We start from the raw sequence: 16,754 nt of genomic DNA on the forward strand, positions 1-16,754 counted from the left end.
ATTAGCTTATGTTAGCTCAACCGTCCCATGGAAGTGGCACTAATCCAGATGTTTTAAGAGCTTTGCACACCTGGATTGTACAATATTTGCAGTAATTAATAACTTCACCCTGCTCAAAGGGATATTCTATGTCTGCTTTATTTTTTTACCCATCTACCAATAGGTGCCCTTTGCTGGGAATTGGAAAACCTCTCTGGTCTTTGGTTAAATCTGTTTGAAATTCACTGCTTGATTAGAGACCTTATATATAATTGTATGTGTGGGGTGATGTAGATATGACGTAGTCATTCAAAAATCATGTTAAACACTATCATTGCACACAGTGAGTCCATGCAACTTAGGTGAATTATTAAGAACATTTTAACTCCTGAACTTATTTAGGGGTTGAATACGTATTAACTCGAGACATTTCAGCGTTTCGTTTTTTAATTTATTTGTTAAATTGTCTAGAAACATAATTCCAATTTGACATTATGGGGTATTGCGTGTAGGCCAATGGCACATCTCAATTTAAAATTCAGGCTGTAACACAACAAAATGTGGAAAAAGTCAGGGGGTATGTATACTTTCTGAAGGCCACCGACTTGGCCTTGTATTTATTTATCCCACAGATATCCAGACTGGACTGTAAGGATGTGCTGGATATTACATGCAATTTGGAGACTGAGGGGGAGGATAACACAGCCTTCATCCTGTGTACTACCTTCTTAACTCAACAGCTGCAGCAGCAGAGCCTGTACTGCTCCTGGTGAGTTTTCAGTGGTCAATGTCAAGAGTTTTGCAAAGCATATGGATAAATTGAAATTCTTATTTCTGCGCTGGTGTGTTTTTGGGTCTTGTTCCAATTTTATATTTTTCTATGCTATTTCATCTTTTCTGTCTTTTAGGGAGCTCACACTGTTGTGGAGTAAGCTGCAGAGAAGGATCGACCCATCTTTGGAGTCACTGCTGGAGCGTTGCCTGCAGCTAGGTGCCATTGCTAAGACTGTCTACCATCTGCTCTTCCTTGTGCGTGTCATCCGGACAGAGGTAGGAGAATAGACTTTTCTACCTCTGATTTTGATATGTCATTGCAATATAAAGTTTAAACTTATTTTTGTAAAATATCAGTTACAATTTCCCAAAATGTAAAGTAACTGCCCAGTGTTTGCAGATTTCTATGAAATATGACCTAGAATTACTTACAATATGAGTGAAATGGTTTTCCTCCCAAAAAATGGTAATTAAGTATGTTAAAAAGCTACTTTTCTGTGTTGGAATGATGTCAACGTACCCCAACAAAATGTTGTGGGTGTAAAGACGGGTTGGTTGTTTAGCAACAAAAGCAACGTGTGCGCAACTATGGGGTAAAACGGACGGTATGGCTTACACTGTTGACAACATGTAAACTATATAATTAGTCTCAATGTTTAATGACAACATAAATACATTTGCTCAATGAGTGCTTATTGTCTCTGAAATACATTGTTACAATTGTTGGTTAGCTAGTGAGTTTGAGCCATATTAGCGTAAGACATGACATCAGTCAAAACACCTCAAAACAAGATACGAAATGAGCCATCTGCAATTTCCCACAAGGAAGATTTTTGACATTGTTGCTAGACATCAATGCACGCATCATTTTAATGCCGTTGTCAGCCAACCCGTCTATACTGGTCATTAGATATTCTTGTAAGTAAACCGCTAATTGGTCAGCTCTATCCTCAGTGAGATGACATGTTCTGAGAAAATAGCAACATTTAAAAAAAATGGTCTGTTTGAGGTGGGGTTTTTGAAGTGTTTTATTTATTTATTTATTTTACTTTGGCCAGGAGTATATGACGGGTCAACAACAGTTGGATATGACTTAACCCCCCCAACATTCCGCTGAAAAGGCAGCGGAATGTTTAGAAATAATATTTAGAATAACAAATATTTTGAAATATTTAACTTTCACACATTAACAAGTCCAATACAGCAAATGAAAGATAAACATATTGTTAAAAATCGGACACGATGGATAGATTAAAACGTTTTACAGCGAAAACACAACATATATTTGTTAGATCACCACTAAATCCAAAAAAACACAGCCATTTTTCCCAGCCAAAGATAGTCACAAAAGCAGAATTAGAGATAAAATGAATCACTAACCTTTGATAATCTTCATCAGATAACACTCATATGACATCATGTTACACAATACATTTGTTTTGTTCGATAATATGCATATTTATATCCACAAATCTCGGTTTACATTGGCGCCATGTTCAGAAATACCTCCAAAATATCCGGAGTAATTACAGAGCTACGTCAGATAACAGAAATACTCATCATAAACTTTGAAAGATACATGTTTTACATATAATTAAAGATACACTGGTTCTTAATGCAACCGCTGTGTCAGTTTTTTTTTTAAACGTTACGAAAAAAGCATACCATGCAATAATCTGAGACGGCGCTCAGAAGTAAACATATTTCTCCGCCATGTTGGAGTCAACAGAAATACGAAATTACATCATAAATATTCCCTTACCTTTGATGATCTTTCATCAGAATGCAGTGCAAGGAATCCTAGTTCTGCAATAAATTGTTGTTTTGTTCGATAATGTCCATTACTTGTGTACAATTAGCTACTTTTGCTAGCACGTTTAGCTCACATGTCCAAAAGCTGGCGCCGGTCCAGGCGCTCGGACGAAAACGTAAAAAAGTTATATTCCAGGTCGAATAAACTGGTCAAACTAAGTAGAGAATCAATCTTCAGGATGTTATTATCATATATATCCAATAACGTTCCAACCGGAGCATTCGTTTTTGTCTACAGAGTAATGGAACGCAAGGCGATATAATAAGTACTGTGCGTAACCAGGAACTGGCATTCTGCCAGACCAGTGAATCAAATAGCTGCCATCCTGTCCCACATCACACTAGAGGCTTCATTCCACATTCTACTGACTGTTGACATCTAGTGGAAGGCGTAGGAAGTGTGAACAGATCCATATCTTATTTGGAAGTGAATAGGCGATGAGTTGAAAATCAACCAGCCCCAGAATGTCCACTTCCTGTTTGGAAGTTTGCCTGCCCTATGAGTTCTGTTATACTCACAGACATAATTCAAACAGTTTTAGAAACTTCAGAGTGTTTTCTATCCAATAGTAATAATAATATGCATATATTAGCATCTGGGACAGAGTAGGAGGCAGTTCACTATGGGCACGCAATTCATCCAATGTGAAAATGCTGCCCCCTATCCCTAAAAGGTTTAACAGAATATTTATTTTTTTAAGTGAAATTTTCACTGGGCAGTTACTTTAAATTGTATGCCACTGTCACACCAATGTAAAAAACGATCTCATGTTTATTCTACAGGCAGAGGAGCTGGGTCTGGCTTCATCTGTGGAGTTATGTGTTAAAGCACTACAGCTCCCAAAGCAAGAGGACACAGAAACGAGGATATCTGTGTGCAAAACTGTATCCTGCCTCCTACCAGACGATCTTGAGGTGTTGCGGGCCTGCCAGCTGACAGAGTTTCTCTTAGGCCTCTCTCATGTGGCCTTCAGTACCCTTCAAGAGCTCTATCTGCGGCCCGATCAGAAGTATGACCAGGAAAATGCCATTATCCCCAACTCGCTGCGGTGTGAACTGCTCCTGGCACTTAAAGCCCACTGGCCTTTCGACCCTGAATTCTGGGACTGGAAGACACTCAAGCATCAGTGCATCATGCTGCTGGGGCTTGAACCTGAGCCGGAGGAGGAAGAAGAGAAAGGGAGGGGGCAGGAGGAGGTTAGTCTTGAGCAGGATGTAAAGGAGGCGGTGGAGAAGGGATTTGTTGATATGCCAAAAGAATATGTAAATGGGACAAGTGGAAGCATTGATGGTCAGGAGAAAGATGAAGAAAATGACCGGGACAGTAAACCACCTTCAAAGCCAGATTCTGAGGGTACCTCAGAGCAGGGTTCACTGCAGAAGAAATACAAGTTCTTCTGCAAGATTTGTAAGAAATCTGTTACTGAGACTCGAATCCTTCTTCACTCTAAGAGGCATGAAGAAAACGGTGTTTCCACCTGCCCTGTCTGCCTGAAGAAGTTTAAGAGCAGAAAGGATTTTATCCCACACACCAAACTACACCTTCAGATGCCATCCAGAAGCACTCGTCAGAAGAAAAAGGACAAAAAGAGGGTTGATTTGGATAAGGAAATGGAGGAGGATGACTTGGATGACTTGGAGCCTGGTGAGATTGCCCTTGACCCATCCTTAATGCTGTACTACCAGTCCACACATGATCCTGATGTTCTGGAGCACATTCTAGAACAAGCTTCATCTGCACCCAGGAAGCCTGGTCATGAGGATAACATCACAATTGAATACATTAATGTTCATTTTGAATTGCAGAATCGTGACATATACACATGCCCTGCTACTCACTGTACAAAGACTTTTAAGCATTCCAAGTACCTGGGTGTTCACCTTAAATCAGAAGACCATGTTAGCGATGAGAACGTGAAACATTATTGTGAAATGAGAGACCGTAGGGAAAAGTGCACTTACTGTCGGCGCCACTTCATGTCTGCCTATCACCACCGCAGGCATCGGCGTGTGCACTACGGTGACCTGCCTTACATGTGTATGGTCACAGATTGTGGTGCTCGTTTCAGCACCTCCAATGAGCTTGTAACACATAAGCAGAGCCATGGCTTTCAACTTAGCTACCAGTGTGAGCTCAAAGGTTGTACTCTTTCTTTCTGTGACTTGGGGCAGGTATACCACCATGAAGCACAGCACTTTCGTGATGCAGCATATAGCTGCACTAGCCTTGATTGCAAGAAGTTCTACTTTTCTAAAAAGGAATTTGGCCGGCATTTAGCCACACACGGCATTACCTTCTCTGAGGAAGACTTTGAGGCACAGAGGAAGGCCAAAAGAAAACATCTTGACTCCATAACAGAGGATATAGCCAGCCCCAAAAAGTCGTGTGACATAAAGACTGTACTGGAGGAGGTAGTCAACGGGGAAAACAATGCTACTTTCTCTACAAGCAGTGCCTCCTCCTCACAGAGTTGCAAGGAGCCCAAGGGCACAATGGCATCTGTTGCTGTGTGCTTTGATGGAAAAAAGTTCACTTGTGGTTTTGAAAGGTGTGGATTAACCTTCTCCAAAGCTAAAGATGTCCACCAACACCTAAGGTGTGTTCATCCCGATCATTTCAAGTCTGAGAATAAGGAACGCAAAAATCTTGTCAAAGAGAAGGGTTTGAAATCGAAAGGTCTAAAGATAAAAACAGAGAAGAACAACGATGACGAGAACAAACATGAACTTGCAACTTGTCTGCTAATGAAGGGGTCAAGCCAGGAAAATGCTTGTCCTATTAAGAACACAGCAACATCTCCCTCAAGCCTGGACAATGACCCTTTGAGAGAGATTTTGATTGGGCTTAGCCAGCTTAGTCTGACTCTCTCCAGCTCTACAAATGGATTTTGTGAGCCCTTCCATCCAATCTCAGGATCCACATCAAAAATATCCTGCCATCAGGGTCTTGGTACCAGGTCCCCAGTTGTGTTTTTGCAAAAGAGAGCGCAACCCGCTGTTGGCAAGAGGGTGAAACTGACATCAAACACGGAACCATCAGTAGCCCACAGTCTACCCACAGAGCAACACTTAGATGCAGACCAGGTCAGCCCCTTTGTTTTGCAAGCCTCTACTAAACCATACTTTTGTGAGCTTAATGATTGCAACTTTAGAAGTGTGACCAGCACAACCCTAATGCGCCACTACATGAACAAGCATAATTTCTCAGAAAAGAAGGCGAAAGGAATGAAGATCCTTAAATCACTGACATTTAAGCCATTTAAGTGTCACCTCTGCTTCAAATGCCATAGAGAGAAGACGGACTTGAGGGTTCATTATCTTCAGACACATAGACTTAGCGAGGCAGTTGTGGAGCAAATGAGCTGTTGGTCTAAAAAGCGGGTTGAGGGTAAACCCCCAGAACCCACCAAGCCAACAGTCTCCATAACACAACCCCCAGAACCCACCAAGCCAACCGTCTCCATAAAACAACCCCCAGAACCCACCAAGCCAACAGTCTCCTTTACACAGCCCCCAGATGACACCGAGCAAACATCCTTCTTTACACAAAAATCTCAGACCCCCACCTGGCAACACCCCTCCTGGCAGCAGAAGTACCAAAAAAAGAAAATAATGCGACAAAATATTGTACAATTTGCTAAATCTGGAGACAAGCGTAAGAAATGCAGTCATGCTCCATCTGTGCAGGATCACTTCGAAGAGGAGGAAAGTGAAGACAGAGGTATGCGAAGAGGCAAAGGTGGCATTTATATGTGCAAGCACAAGGACTGTGGGGTTATTTTCTCCCACGCCTCCAGTCTTTATCGCCACCAGAAGAAGTTTCATCCGCAGGTGATGGGACATCCTTCCGTGCTTTCAGAAGACCCAGCTTTACAGAAGTTTAGGTGCAGCTACGCCAACTGTAATGCATCTTACCTCCTGAACAGTAGCTTGGTGCGACACACAGAGAGTGAGCATCCTAACCAGGCGACCAGTAGCTTGAAGCGTCACAGAAAAAGTGATCATCCTAACCAGGCGACCAGTAGTCTAAAACGTCACAGAAAAAGTGATCATCCTTACCAGGCGACCTTGTGCTGCAAGTATGACGGCTGTACAAAAGTGTTCACCCAAAGCAGTAGTCTGGAAAAACATGTACTCTCTAGCCACCTCAATTATTATGATTCACTCGTATTACGTCTCCAGAATACTCACAAGGACACGTCAGCCACTGGATGCCAAAAGAAGCTGATCATCACATCTACGCCACAGAAAGATGAAACCAAGCTACCCCTCAGGCAATCTCTAAGACACTGCCCAAAGTCTCCTGAAGATGTTAAGGCTGAAGAAACTAGTGAAGAGCAAGATGAAGATGACGTTGAAAATTTGTCAACTGAGAAGAAATCCAGAAGGTTTGAAGATATGGTATTCCGTTCCCATGAGGAGGCCTTGCAGATGTGCCAAGATCGTTGTCAACGTGAAGCCTTCCCGTGCATGGTGCAAGGTTGTGATTCTGTAGTCAAATTGATACGTAGTATGCGCCGTCACTATCTGAATTGCCACAAATTAACCAATCATGCTTTTGAATTGAATGAGGATAAGCTTGTGTTTAGTGCAGAGAAACTGGACGAGCTGATTCAGAGGAATACTGTATTATCTGCTTGCCCTGATATGACGAGGGCACCTAACGGAGTTCTGAAGATGGAGTATCAAGCAGAGCCAGATAACCCTGGTGGTCCATCTGTCCCTATGAGTCTGCACTCCATCGAAGCAGACACACTTGATGAGCATGACCCACTGGGGTTCAAAGAGGAGCCACCTGCTGAGAGGAATGTTTTGGTGGGTGCCGATGACTTGCTTTATGGAGAACCTAGTGGGCACACTGAAGAGCCTGTTACTCAAAACAGCCAAGAGGAGAGGCCAAGGCGAAAATCCTCAAACCCGCCCGCTCTTGATCTCTCTCCACCATCCTCCCTCCGATTCAGTGTTGATGAGGGCTTCATGGACAGTTCAGACAAAGATGGTGTCAAACCAACAATTTCTGTGCCATTGCCCTCCCCTCAAGCCCGCCAGCCACTTAAACGTAAGAACGAGCTCTCTGAGCTCCTTCCCATTCCAAAGGACTCCCAGCCTCACAGCCCCCCCCTTCGCACATTTGACCTGGCTGCTTATAAACCTATGGGATTCGAGTCATCTTTCCTGAAGTTCATACAGGAGAGCACTAAGGATGATGTGAGGCCCCGGGCTTCTCACTGCAACAGCCACAGGCCTGAACCACCTGTGGTGTCTGCTCGGCGGCGGGATTCCTACAGACGGAACTGTTCTGTAAAGGAGAACAGCCAGATGGGCCTCTCTACTACCCGTAGCAGGCGGGCTCGATCTTCCCCACTTCAGCCTCTTCCCAGGACAGGGGAATACACATCAGTCCAGAACTTGCGCCTCATCTTGGACAAGGCTCTGACGGGTTGTGGTGACCTAGCCATTAAGCAGCTGCAGTACCTCAGGCCCGTGGTAGTTCTTGAGAGGCCAAGGTTTTCCACCTCCTTGCTTGACCTCTTCCCCACAAAAACTAATGATAAGCTACTTCTCGACTGTTCGTAGAACTGAGTACCTTTGTCTCCAATATAAAGACTATCCCAGTGTTTTTTTTCTAATGTAATTACTACTCTGTTATCAGTATCTTTTTTTAAGTTGCCAAACTGATTAGCTCAAGTACCTTAATTGACATACAACAGATACGTGTGTAAAATGATCCTTCCCCTGATTTTTTAAAACTTCTTTAGAGTATTTGTATTACATTTTTGTCAGGTGATGAACGTTCTAATGTGTATATATATATATGCGTCTTCTCACTACGAAATGAAGTTTTATAAAACATTTTCAAATATTATTTAGAACGATGTAGCTCATTGTACCATTTCAATGCTATTAATTTGTCTGAAAAAAAAAGCTTTCATGGGACAGGAACATCTCATTTGCCCACTAATAACTTGAGGAAAAATGTTGTCCCCTCTGAATATTAAGACCCCTTTCTTTTTTTCAATGCAGTGGGCAGATGTGTAATGCTTTATCAGAATAATAAATGTTTGAATAGGCCCTTTCAAAAATATGAAATTGCATTGTCTATCTTTATTTTCCTTGTCATGCCTTTACATTGATTAGTCTTTAAACTCTTCAGGGAACTAGTCAGTGAAAAATATAGTGGACTATTTAATACTATGAAAATAAACACATTTTACTTGATAGAGTGGCTTTTCTCACAAAGTGTTTCAATAACAAGTGTTCCCACTAGCAAAGTGGCACGTGCGCTCTAGCAAAAAGAGTGCAGGTAAAGTTCTGTACCATTCACACTTGACTAGAAAGCACGTATAGCATACAGTGCCTTGCGAAAGTTTTCGGCCCCCTTGAACTTTGCGACCTTTTGCCACATTTCAGGCTTCAACATAAAGATATAAAACTGTATTTTTTTGTGAAGAATCAACAAGTGGGACACAATCATGAAGTGGAACGACATTTATTGGATATTTCAAACTTTTTTAACAAATCAAAAACTGAAAAATTGGGCGTGCAAAATTATTCAGCCCCTTTACTTTCAGTGCAGCAAACTCTCTCCAGAAGTTCAGTGAGGATCTCTGAATGATCCAATGTTGACCTAAATGTCTAATGATGATAAATACAATCCACCTGTGTGTAATCAAGTCTCCGTATAAATGCACCTGCACTGTGATAGTCTCAGAGGTCCGTTAAAAGCGCAGAGAGCATCATTAAGAACAAAGAACACACCAGGCAGGTCCGAGATACTGTTGTGAAGAAGTTTAAAGCTGGATTTGGATACAAAAAGCTTTAAACATCCCAAGGAGCACTGTGCAAGCGATAATATTGAAATGGAAGGCGTATCAGACCACTGCAAATCTACCAAGACCTGGCCGTCCCTCTAAACTTTCAGCTCATACAAGGAGAAGACTGATCAGAGATGCAGCCAAGAGGCCCATGATCACTCTGGATGAACTGCAGAGATCTACAGCTGAGGTGGGAGACTCTGTCCATAGGACAACATCAGAGAACCTGATGGAGTCTGCAAAAGACCTGAGACTGGGACGGAGATTTGTCTTCCAACAAGACAATGATCCAAAACATAAAGCAAAATCTACAATGGAATGGTTCAAAAATAAACATATCCAGGTGTTAGAATGGCCAAGTCAAAGTCCAGACCTGAATCCAATCGAGAATCTGTGGAAAGAACTGAAAACTGCTGTTCACAAATGCTCTCCATCCAACCTCACTGAGCTCGAGCTGTTTTGCAAGGAGGAATGGGAAAAATGTCAGTCTCTCGATGTGCAAAACTGGTAGACATACCCCAAGCGACTTACAGCTGTAATCACAGCAAAAGGTGGCGCTACAAAGAATTAACTTAAGGGGGCTGAATAATTTTGCACGCCCAATTTTTCAGTTTTTGATTTGTTAAAAAAGTTTGAAATATCCAATAAATGTTGTTCCACTTCATGATTGTGTCCCACTTGTTGTTGATTCTTCACAAAAAAATACAGTTTTATATCTTTATGTTTGAAGCTTGAAATGTTGCAAAAGGTCGCAAAGTTCAAGGGGGCCGAATACTTTCGCAAGGCACTGTATATGGTGAGATTATTATGGACAAAAGATCAAGATTATTTTTATTTGTCAAATGGCAGCTAAGCATCCAATGATAATGTCTCCAGAATAAGACCCTCTATTTATTGGAAATGAGCATCAAGCTTGCACTTTCACCGCCTTGTGAAGTTTATTGTAATTTATTTAATCTGTAGCCTAATAAACTGCATGATTTCCCGACCAGTCGTAGTGGAAGGACCACACGTCATCGCGATACTCCCAAGTTTTCTTCAATGTTATGGTTATATCAATATTTGTACATAAAAGTGTTTCCACTGACTTCTTTCACATAATTCATTTTATCGACACCAGTTGGGTTTTCTTCACATTTGGAAAGTTTAGCGACCATGTCTGTTTCTGTCAGACCTGTCATGAGGTACTTTACTTGCATACGGTTGAATGAAAACCTGGTTTGACTTTTCAGATTTAGGAATGATAATTTTTAACAAAGCAGTTTGGTTGTAGTGAACTACACTGAACAAAAATATAAACACAACATGTAAAGTGTTCGTTTCATCAACTGAAATTAAAGATCTCAGAAATGTTCCATATGCACAAAAGGCTTGTTTCTCTCAAATGTTGTGCACAAATTTGTTTACATCCAGGTTAACGAGAAAGTTTTCTTTGCCAAAATAATCCATCCATCTGACAGGTGTAGCATATCAAAAAGCTGATTAAGCAGCATGCTCATTACACAGGTGCACTTTGTGCTGGGGACAAAAGGCCACTAACGTGTGTAGTTTTGTCACACAACAAAATGCCACAGATGTTTTGAGGGAGGACGTCTGTAATAAAAGTCCTCTTGTGGGGGAAAACTAATTATGATTGTCTGCACCCCTGCCCAGTCATGTGAAATCCATAGGTTAGAGCCTAATTTATTTATTTCAATTGACTGATTTCCTTATATGAACTGTAACTCAGTCAAATCTTTGAAATTGATGCATGTTGCATTTATATTTTGTAAAGTATACTTTTTCAAAATAACTTTAAGTAAACTGTTTCTTAAGGATAGCTTAACTTTTCCAGGTTGAAGTAATTGGTGGCTTGGTAAACTGGGCTCCCGAGTGGCGCAGCGGTCTAAGGCGCTGCATCTCCGTGTAAGAGGCGTCACTACAGTCCCTGGTTTGAATCCAGGCTGGATCGCATCCAGCCGTGATTGGGAGTCCCAAAGGGCGGCGCACAATTGGCCCAGGGTTGTCCGGGGTAGGCCGTCATTGTAAATAAGAATTTGTTCTTAAGTGACTTGCCTAGTTTTAAAAAACTATTTCAACTATGTTTTCAGATGCACAAACACTGGTTAGTGTGGTAGGAACAGAACCAAAACAAGGGAGAAGTTGAGCCTTATACGTCAATGCTCTTAGTTGATGTGTAAATTGACCCACTATGCTGTTTCTTTTCTGCATCTACGTCATATCGCTGAGACTATCTTTAAGGTATATTTATAAAAAGGCATATCAGTGGTATTAAACTGTTCATTATTCAGTGATTTTAAATCTGCAATGATCAGTTTGCAGTAATGTGCAGTCATCATTTGGGAAGAAAGGAGAAAAATAATTTCAATGTCTTTTTAACTTCTTGTTGAATTTAGCTAAACCGCTTAACGTGATAAGGAATAAGACAGGTGTATTCAATGATTGACCAGTTGTGTTCAAAACCAAGGGCTACATTTATTAGACTGGTTTCACTGGGGTTGGGAAAATGTCTGATTACAAAACAGGGGAAGATAGAAGATGGTGGTTGTTCAAGTCAGACAGCCAACCCAAAGACACAGACTATACAGTACGTGGTTTTGTTCTCCCATCTCACCGTACAGCTTCCTGGAAGAGAAACAAACACAGATTGTGATAGTTCCCATTACAACATTCTACAGATTATGAAAAACCATTGTGGGCCTCTGCTGCTACTTAGCTTTGTAGACACTGTCTGCAAAACATTGTTATGTTGCTTACTGTCCATAGTGTTGTCCCAGAAGCAAGAGCTGGCAGTGTGCAGGCCTGCTCCATTTTTCTGCAGTATGATGCAAGTCACTAATGATGAACACAGTAAAGATGCGTAAATCATTACTTGATTTTGTTGGGTCCTTTCATTGCCATACTTTTAAATTTTACAAATGTACTGTACACAACATAACAAGAAGGGTTACCTATGTATTTAAAGGGTTTTCCTAGTTTGGACAGTTGATTCAGACTTGTTTCCACCACACTGGATGTCCATTGGTTAATTCGATTTTGTTGATAGGCACTGCTTCCAATAGTTGTCTCCACAGTCTAAGTATTTATTTCCGTTAACACTGACATGTCAATCACCACTTGTTTTGGAAACTGCAAATACATTTTAGGATTGTAGTAATATCACCAATTGCGCAAATACTTACATCTTTTATGATTGTAGTTATATCATCAACGACAAATGCAGTCTGAAAAGGGAGTGAAAATATCATTTTTTTCTAGCTAGGAAAGTAACATTTGCAGCACGACATTTGGTGTTTTTGTCTCTTGTTTTATTTCCCACATACAGTATATAGCCACCGGATTTTAGAGGTCAATTTATCTGGCCCGCTCAAATAATAGACATAACGTCACAGCAACATAATGTAGGAAATGTGATATAATGCAACAACAAAAAAAGATACAATGCAACAATATAGGCCGGGAAAGAACTCAAATGTTTCCCGAAGATAATTTAATGTCGCGTTTTTTCTTTAAACCTACCTCTTCAGATAATTGAAATTCGTCCATGGTCCTGTGGCGTACGAACGTTTTAGATGGTTGCTATAGGGACCTCCAAACAAATATGTCAACGTCAAATCACGGGGACCTGAATCTGTGCAACAGAAATTCTGAGATGATTTGGTTTCAAGTTTAGGCTATTATTTCCGCCTATAGTGTCAGTTGGATTTTATTTTCAATACCCATTTCTTTCTTTTATGTCTCAGCCATATCCCGAATATTCAGAAACGGGGGACGTTTTAAGATGTCAGATATTTTCATTTATTTCTGGATAACTTAGGCCTTAAGCACAAATGTGTGGACATGATGTTAAGAAAAACACATTCAATGGAAATAATGGATGGAATGTTGTGGAGAAAGACGCCTAATAAGGTCCTGTCATAATTATCTGCAGCGTTTGTGAAGTCATGCTATAGAATTACTAGAATCTCATTTTAGATGCTAGAATGTCGACCAATTTGTAGGAAATTCAATTGCGCCACAACACGTTTTATCAGTGCATTTCATCCATCTAGCCATTTAAAATGTCAAAACATTGATTGAAATGGATTGGATTGAAGGAGCTGAACCCCAATCATCTGAGTGGTCAAGGATACGTTGTGCAATAACGACAGGCTTCACTGGTAGCAACAGATTCAGACATGCAACGTTCAATATGGTTGTCCCGTCGCCGCAGACTGTCTTTGAAGGATGGAAATGCTTCACAGCTTTATTTGTGGCTGCTCTCTCCTACCTGTGTTATATCTACTGGGACAGAATAGAACTTGCTTCACAGGTAAGTGTGGTCCTAACTCCTGTCTCATCCATCATCATCACCCACAGCACAGAAGACAAGCTTAGCTTGATGCTATGTTTAATCAAAATTAATTACCATTATTGAATGATTTAGCAGTCAAATGATCATGAAAGGAGGCCACAAACTCATTTTCTGTAACCAAATATTTGATTCAGCCACTCGTTATCCCATGTTCATGTTTTGTCCATTAATAGTTATGTGTTAATTTAAAATGTAATTATCCTTTTATAGGCTACTGATGTATTACATTCTCAACGTTTTCATTCAGGCTGCCTGGACTTGGGTGACCAAATGTCCAGCTAGCTGGAAGAACTCAGGGGAGATGGAGCAGCGAAGGTCCAGTAAAAGGCAGCAAAGCCCTCTGCTGATCAAAGTCAAGCGGCTAGAATTGAAAGTGACTGCTATGAAGAGAACCTTGATGAAGCATGGTTCACATCGAACCTCCCCATCTTGTTCCTCCCCACACTGCTCTCAACACGTTCTCCAGACCAAGGGCTCTGTACACGCCAACAGTTCTTCACACTGGGAGAGTGCTGCATAGGTCATAAAGATAACATGGACTCTACTCCAAAGGAGACATTTAAATGGTTATTTCATTGACTCTGCAGTTTAGACTGCAGGACACTTATGTGTATACAGCATTTCATTGGCATGAGAAAACACTTGTTTTCTAAATATATTTTCTTTCAATAATATCTCTGCTGTCTCTTTCATTCTTGGACTAACAAAATGATAGGAACCACTTAAAAGGGCTAAGTAATCGGTCATACTCGTAATCGTACTACAACAAATACATCGGATAAATATCTAATTGCTTGAAACCAATGCCTTCCCACAGGAGATTATTACTGATTATCTGTAATGTTCATAGCATGGAATAAATCCAAAATAGGTTTACCTACTCAGTTGACTTGGTTTATCAAGCTAATAATCATGGTACTTTCTAAATGACTTTGTTTTCAGTCATTTTACATTCATGGTATTATTATATATATATATTTATATAAATGTATTTATTAGCATGTGTAAAGTAAGAAGATAAAATATCATCACAACGCCATTAGTTGCTTTAATAATACACTTTTGCCGCCCTCCCCATGAGTTGTATATACACATGTACAGTACCAAAAAAGGTACAGCAATGCATACAGGGAAAAAATCTGACAAACATATAAACATGTCACTCATTATTATGAGGACTGTTTCGCTAGCACAGACTGGAATATACTCAGAGATTCATCCAATGGCGTTGAGGGGTATACCACATCAGTCACTGGCTTCATTAATAAGTGCATCGACAATGTCGTTCCCACATTGACTGTATGTACATATCCCAACAGGAAGCCATGGATTACAGGCAACATCCGCACTGAGCTAAAGGCTAGAGGTGCTGCTTTCAAGGAGTGGAACACAAATCCGGACTCATCAGAAATCCAGCTAAGCCCACCGACGAACCATCAAACAGGCAAGCGTCAATACAAGACTAAGATTGAATCCTTCAGCACTGGCTCTGGCTCTGCTCGGATGTGGCAGGGCTTGCAAACTATCACAGATCACAAAGGGAAACCCAGCCACGAGCTGCCCAGTGATGTGAGTCTACCAGACCAGCTAAATGTCTTCTATACTCGCTTTGAAGCAACCAACCCTGAACCTTGCATGAGAGCACCAGTAATTCCGAATGACTGTCTGATCACGGTCTGTAGCCGATGTGAGTAAGGGCCTGACGGATTACCAGGACACATACTCAGAGCAGCTGGCAAGTATGGTATTTTTTATTTTTTTGTGTTTGACCCCCTTTTTCTCCCCAATTTGGATCTTCCCTCATTGCTGCAACTCCCTAACGAGCTCGGGGGGCGAAGGTCAAGTCATGTGTCCGCTGAAACATGATCCGCCAAACCGCACTTCTTAACACCCGCCCGCTAAACCCGGAAGCCAGCCGCACCAATGTGTCGGAGGAAAGACTGTTCAACTGATGACCGAGGTCAGCTTGCAGGCGCCCAGCACACCACAAGGAATCACTAGAGCTCGATGAGCCAAGTAAAGCCCACCCGGCCAAACCATCCCCTAACCTGGATGATGCTGGGCCAATTATGTGCCGCCCTATGGGACTCCCGATCACGGCCGGTTGTGATATAGCCCGGGATCGAACCCGGGTCTGTAGTGATGCGATGCAGTGCCTTAGACCGCTGCGCCACTTCGGAGGCCCTGCACTGACATTTTCAACAACTCCCGGACCCTGTTTCAAGCAGACCACCATAGTCCCTGTGCCCAAGAATGCCAAGGTAAACTACCTAATTGACTACTTCCCCGTAGCACTTACATCTGTAGCCTTGAAATGATTTCAAAGGCTGGTCATGGCTCACATCAACACCATCATCTCAGAAACCCTGGACCCACTCCAGATCCACAGATGACGCGGTCTCTATTGCACTCCACACTGCCCTTTCACACTTGGACAAAAGGTACACCTACATGAGAATACTGTTCATTGACTATAGCTTAGCGTTCAACACCATCGTGCCCTCCAAGCTCATCACTATGCTAAGGACCGTGGGACTGAACATCTCCCTCTGCAACTGGATCCTGGACTTCCGGAAGGGCCTCCCTCAGGTGGTAAGGGTAGGCAACAACACATCCGCCACGCTGACCCTCAACATGGTGGCCCCTCAGGGGTGCGTGCTTAATCCCCTCCTGTTCTCCCTGTTCACCTACGACTGCGTGGCCACGCACAACTCCAACACCATCATTACGTTTGCAGACGACACTGGTGGTAAGACTGATCAACGACACTGCCGATAGGGAGGAGGTCAGAGGTCTGGCAATGTGGTGCAGGGCAACAACCTCTCCCTCAACGTAAGCAAGACAAAGGAGCTGAACGTGGACTACAGGATAGGAGGGCCGAGTATGCCACCATTCACATCTACGGGGCTGTAGTGGAGCGGGTCGAGAGCTTCAAGTTCCTTGGTGTCAACATTACTAAGGACCTATCATAGTCCAAACACACAAAGACAGTCATGAAGAGGGCATGGCAATGTCTATTC

The 16,754-nt window shown here is 41.9% G+C and overlaps 2 protein-coding genes across 2 annotated transcripts in view; one reads left to right on the top strand and one right to left on the bottom strand.

Annotated features, from left to right (window-relative positions):
• rlf (RLF zinc finger) overlaps nucleotides 1–8,655 on the top strand; it is a 16,463-nt gene extending 7,808 nt beyond the window's left edge. The window contains exons 6-8 of the mRNA XM_021574749.2: nucleotides 612–748; nucleotides 888–1,029; nucleotides 3,349–8,655. Of these exons, the coding sequence (XP_021430424.2) occupies nucleotides 612–748; nucleotides 888–1,029; nucleotides 3,349–8,142 (5,073 nt within the window). The 3' untranslated portion in view covers nucleotides 8,143–8,655. The remainder of the gene's footprint in view (nucleotides 1–611; nucleotides 749–887; nucleotides 1,030–3,348) is intronic.
• A 3,092-nt stretch (nucleotides 8,656–11,747) lies between these two features.
• On the bottom strand, nucleotides 11,748–13,040 carry LOC110498143 (dynein light chain Tctex-type 1). The gene is made up of 5 exons (XM_021574750.2): nucleotides 12,900–13,040; nucleotides 12,563–12,604; nucleotides 12,332–12,455; nucleotides 12,138–12,215; nucleotides 11,748–12,005 (listed from the first exon to the last, which is right to left on the bottom strand). Exons 1-5 carry the CDS (start codon nucleotides 12,924–12,926, stop codon nucleotides 11,935–11,937), a joined length of 342 nt encoding a protein of 113 aa, XP_021430425.1. The 5' UTR covers nucleotides 12,927–13,040; the 3' UTR covers nucleotides 11,748–11,934.
• Nucleotides 13,041–16,754: the final 3,714 nt, after the last annotated feature.

This window comes from Oncorhynchus mykiss, chromosome 19 (genome assembly GCF_013265735.2).
Source record: "Oncorhynchus mykiss isolate Arlee chromosome 19, USDA_OmykA_1.1, whole genome shotgun sequence".
Classification (NCBI taxonomy): domain Eukaryota; kingdom Metazoa; phylum Chordata; class Actinopteri; order Salmoniformes; family Salmonidae; genus Oncorhynchus; species Oncorhynchus mykiss.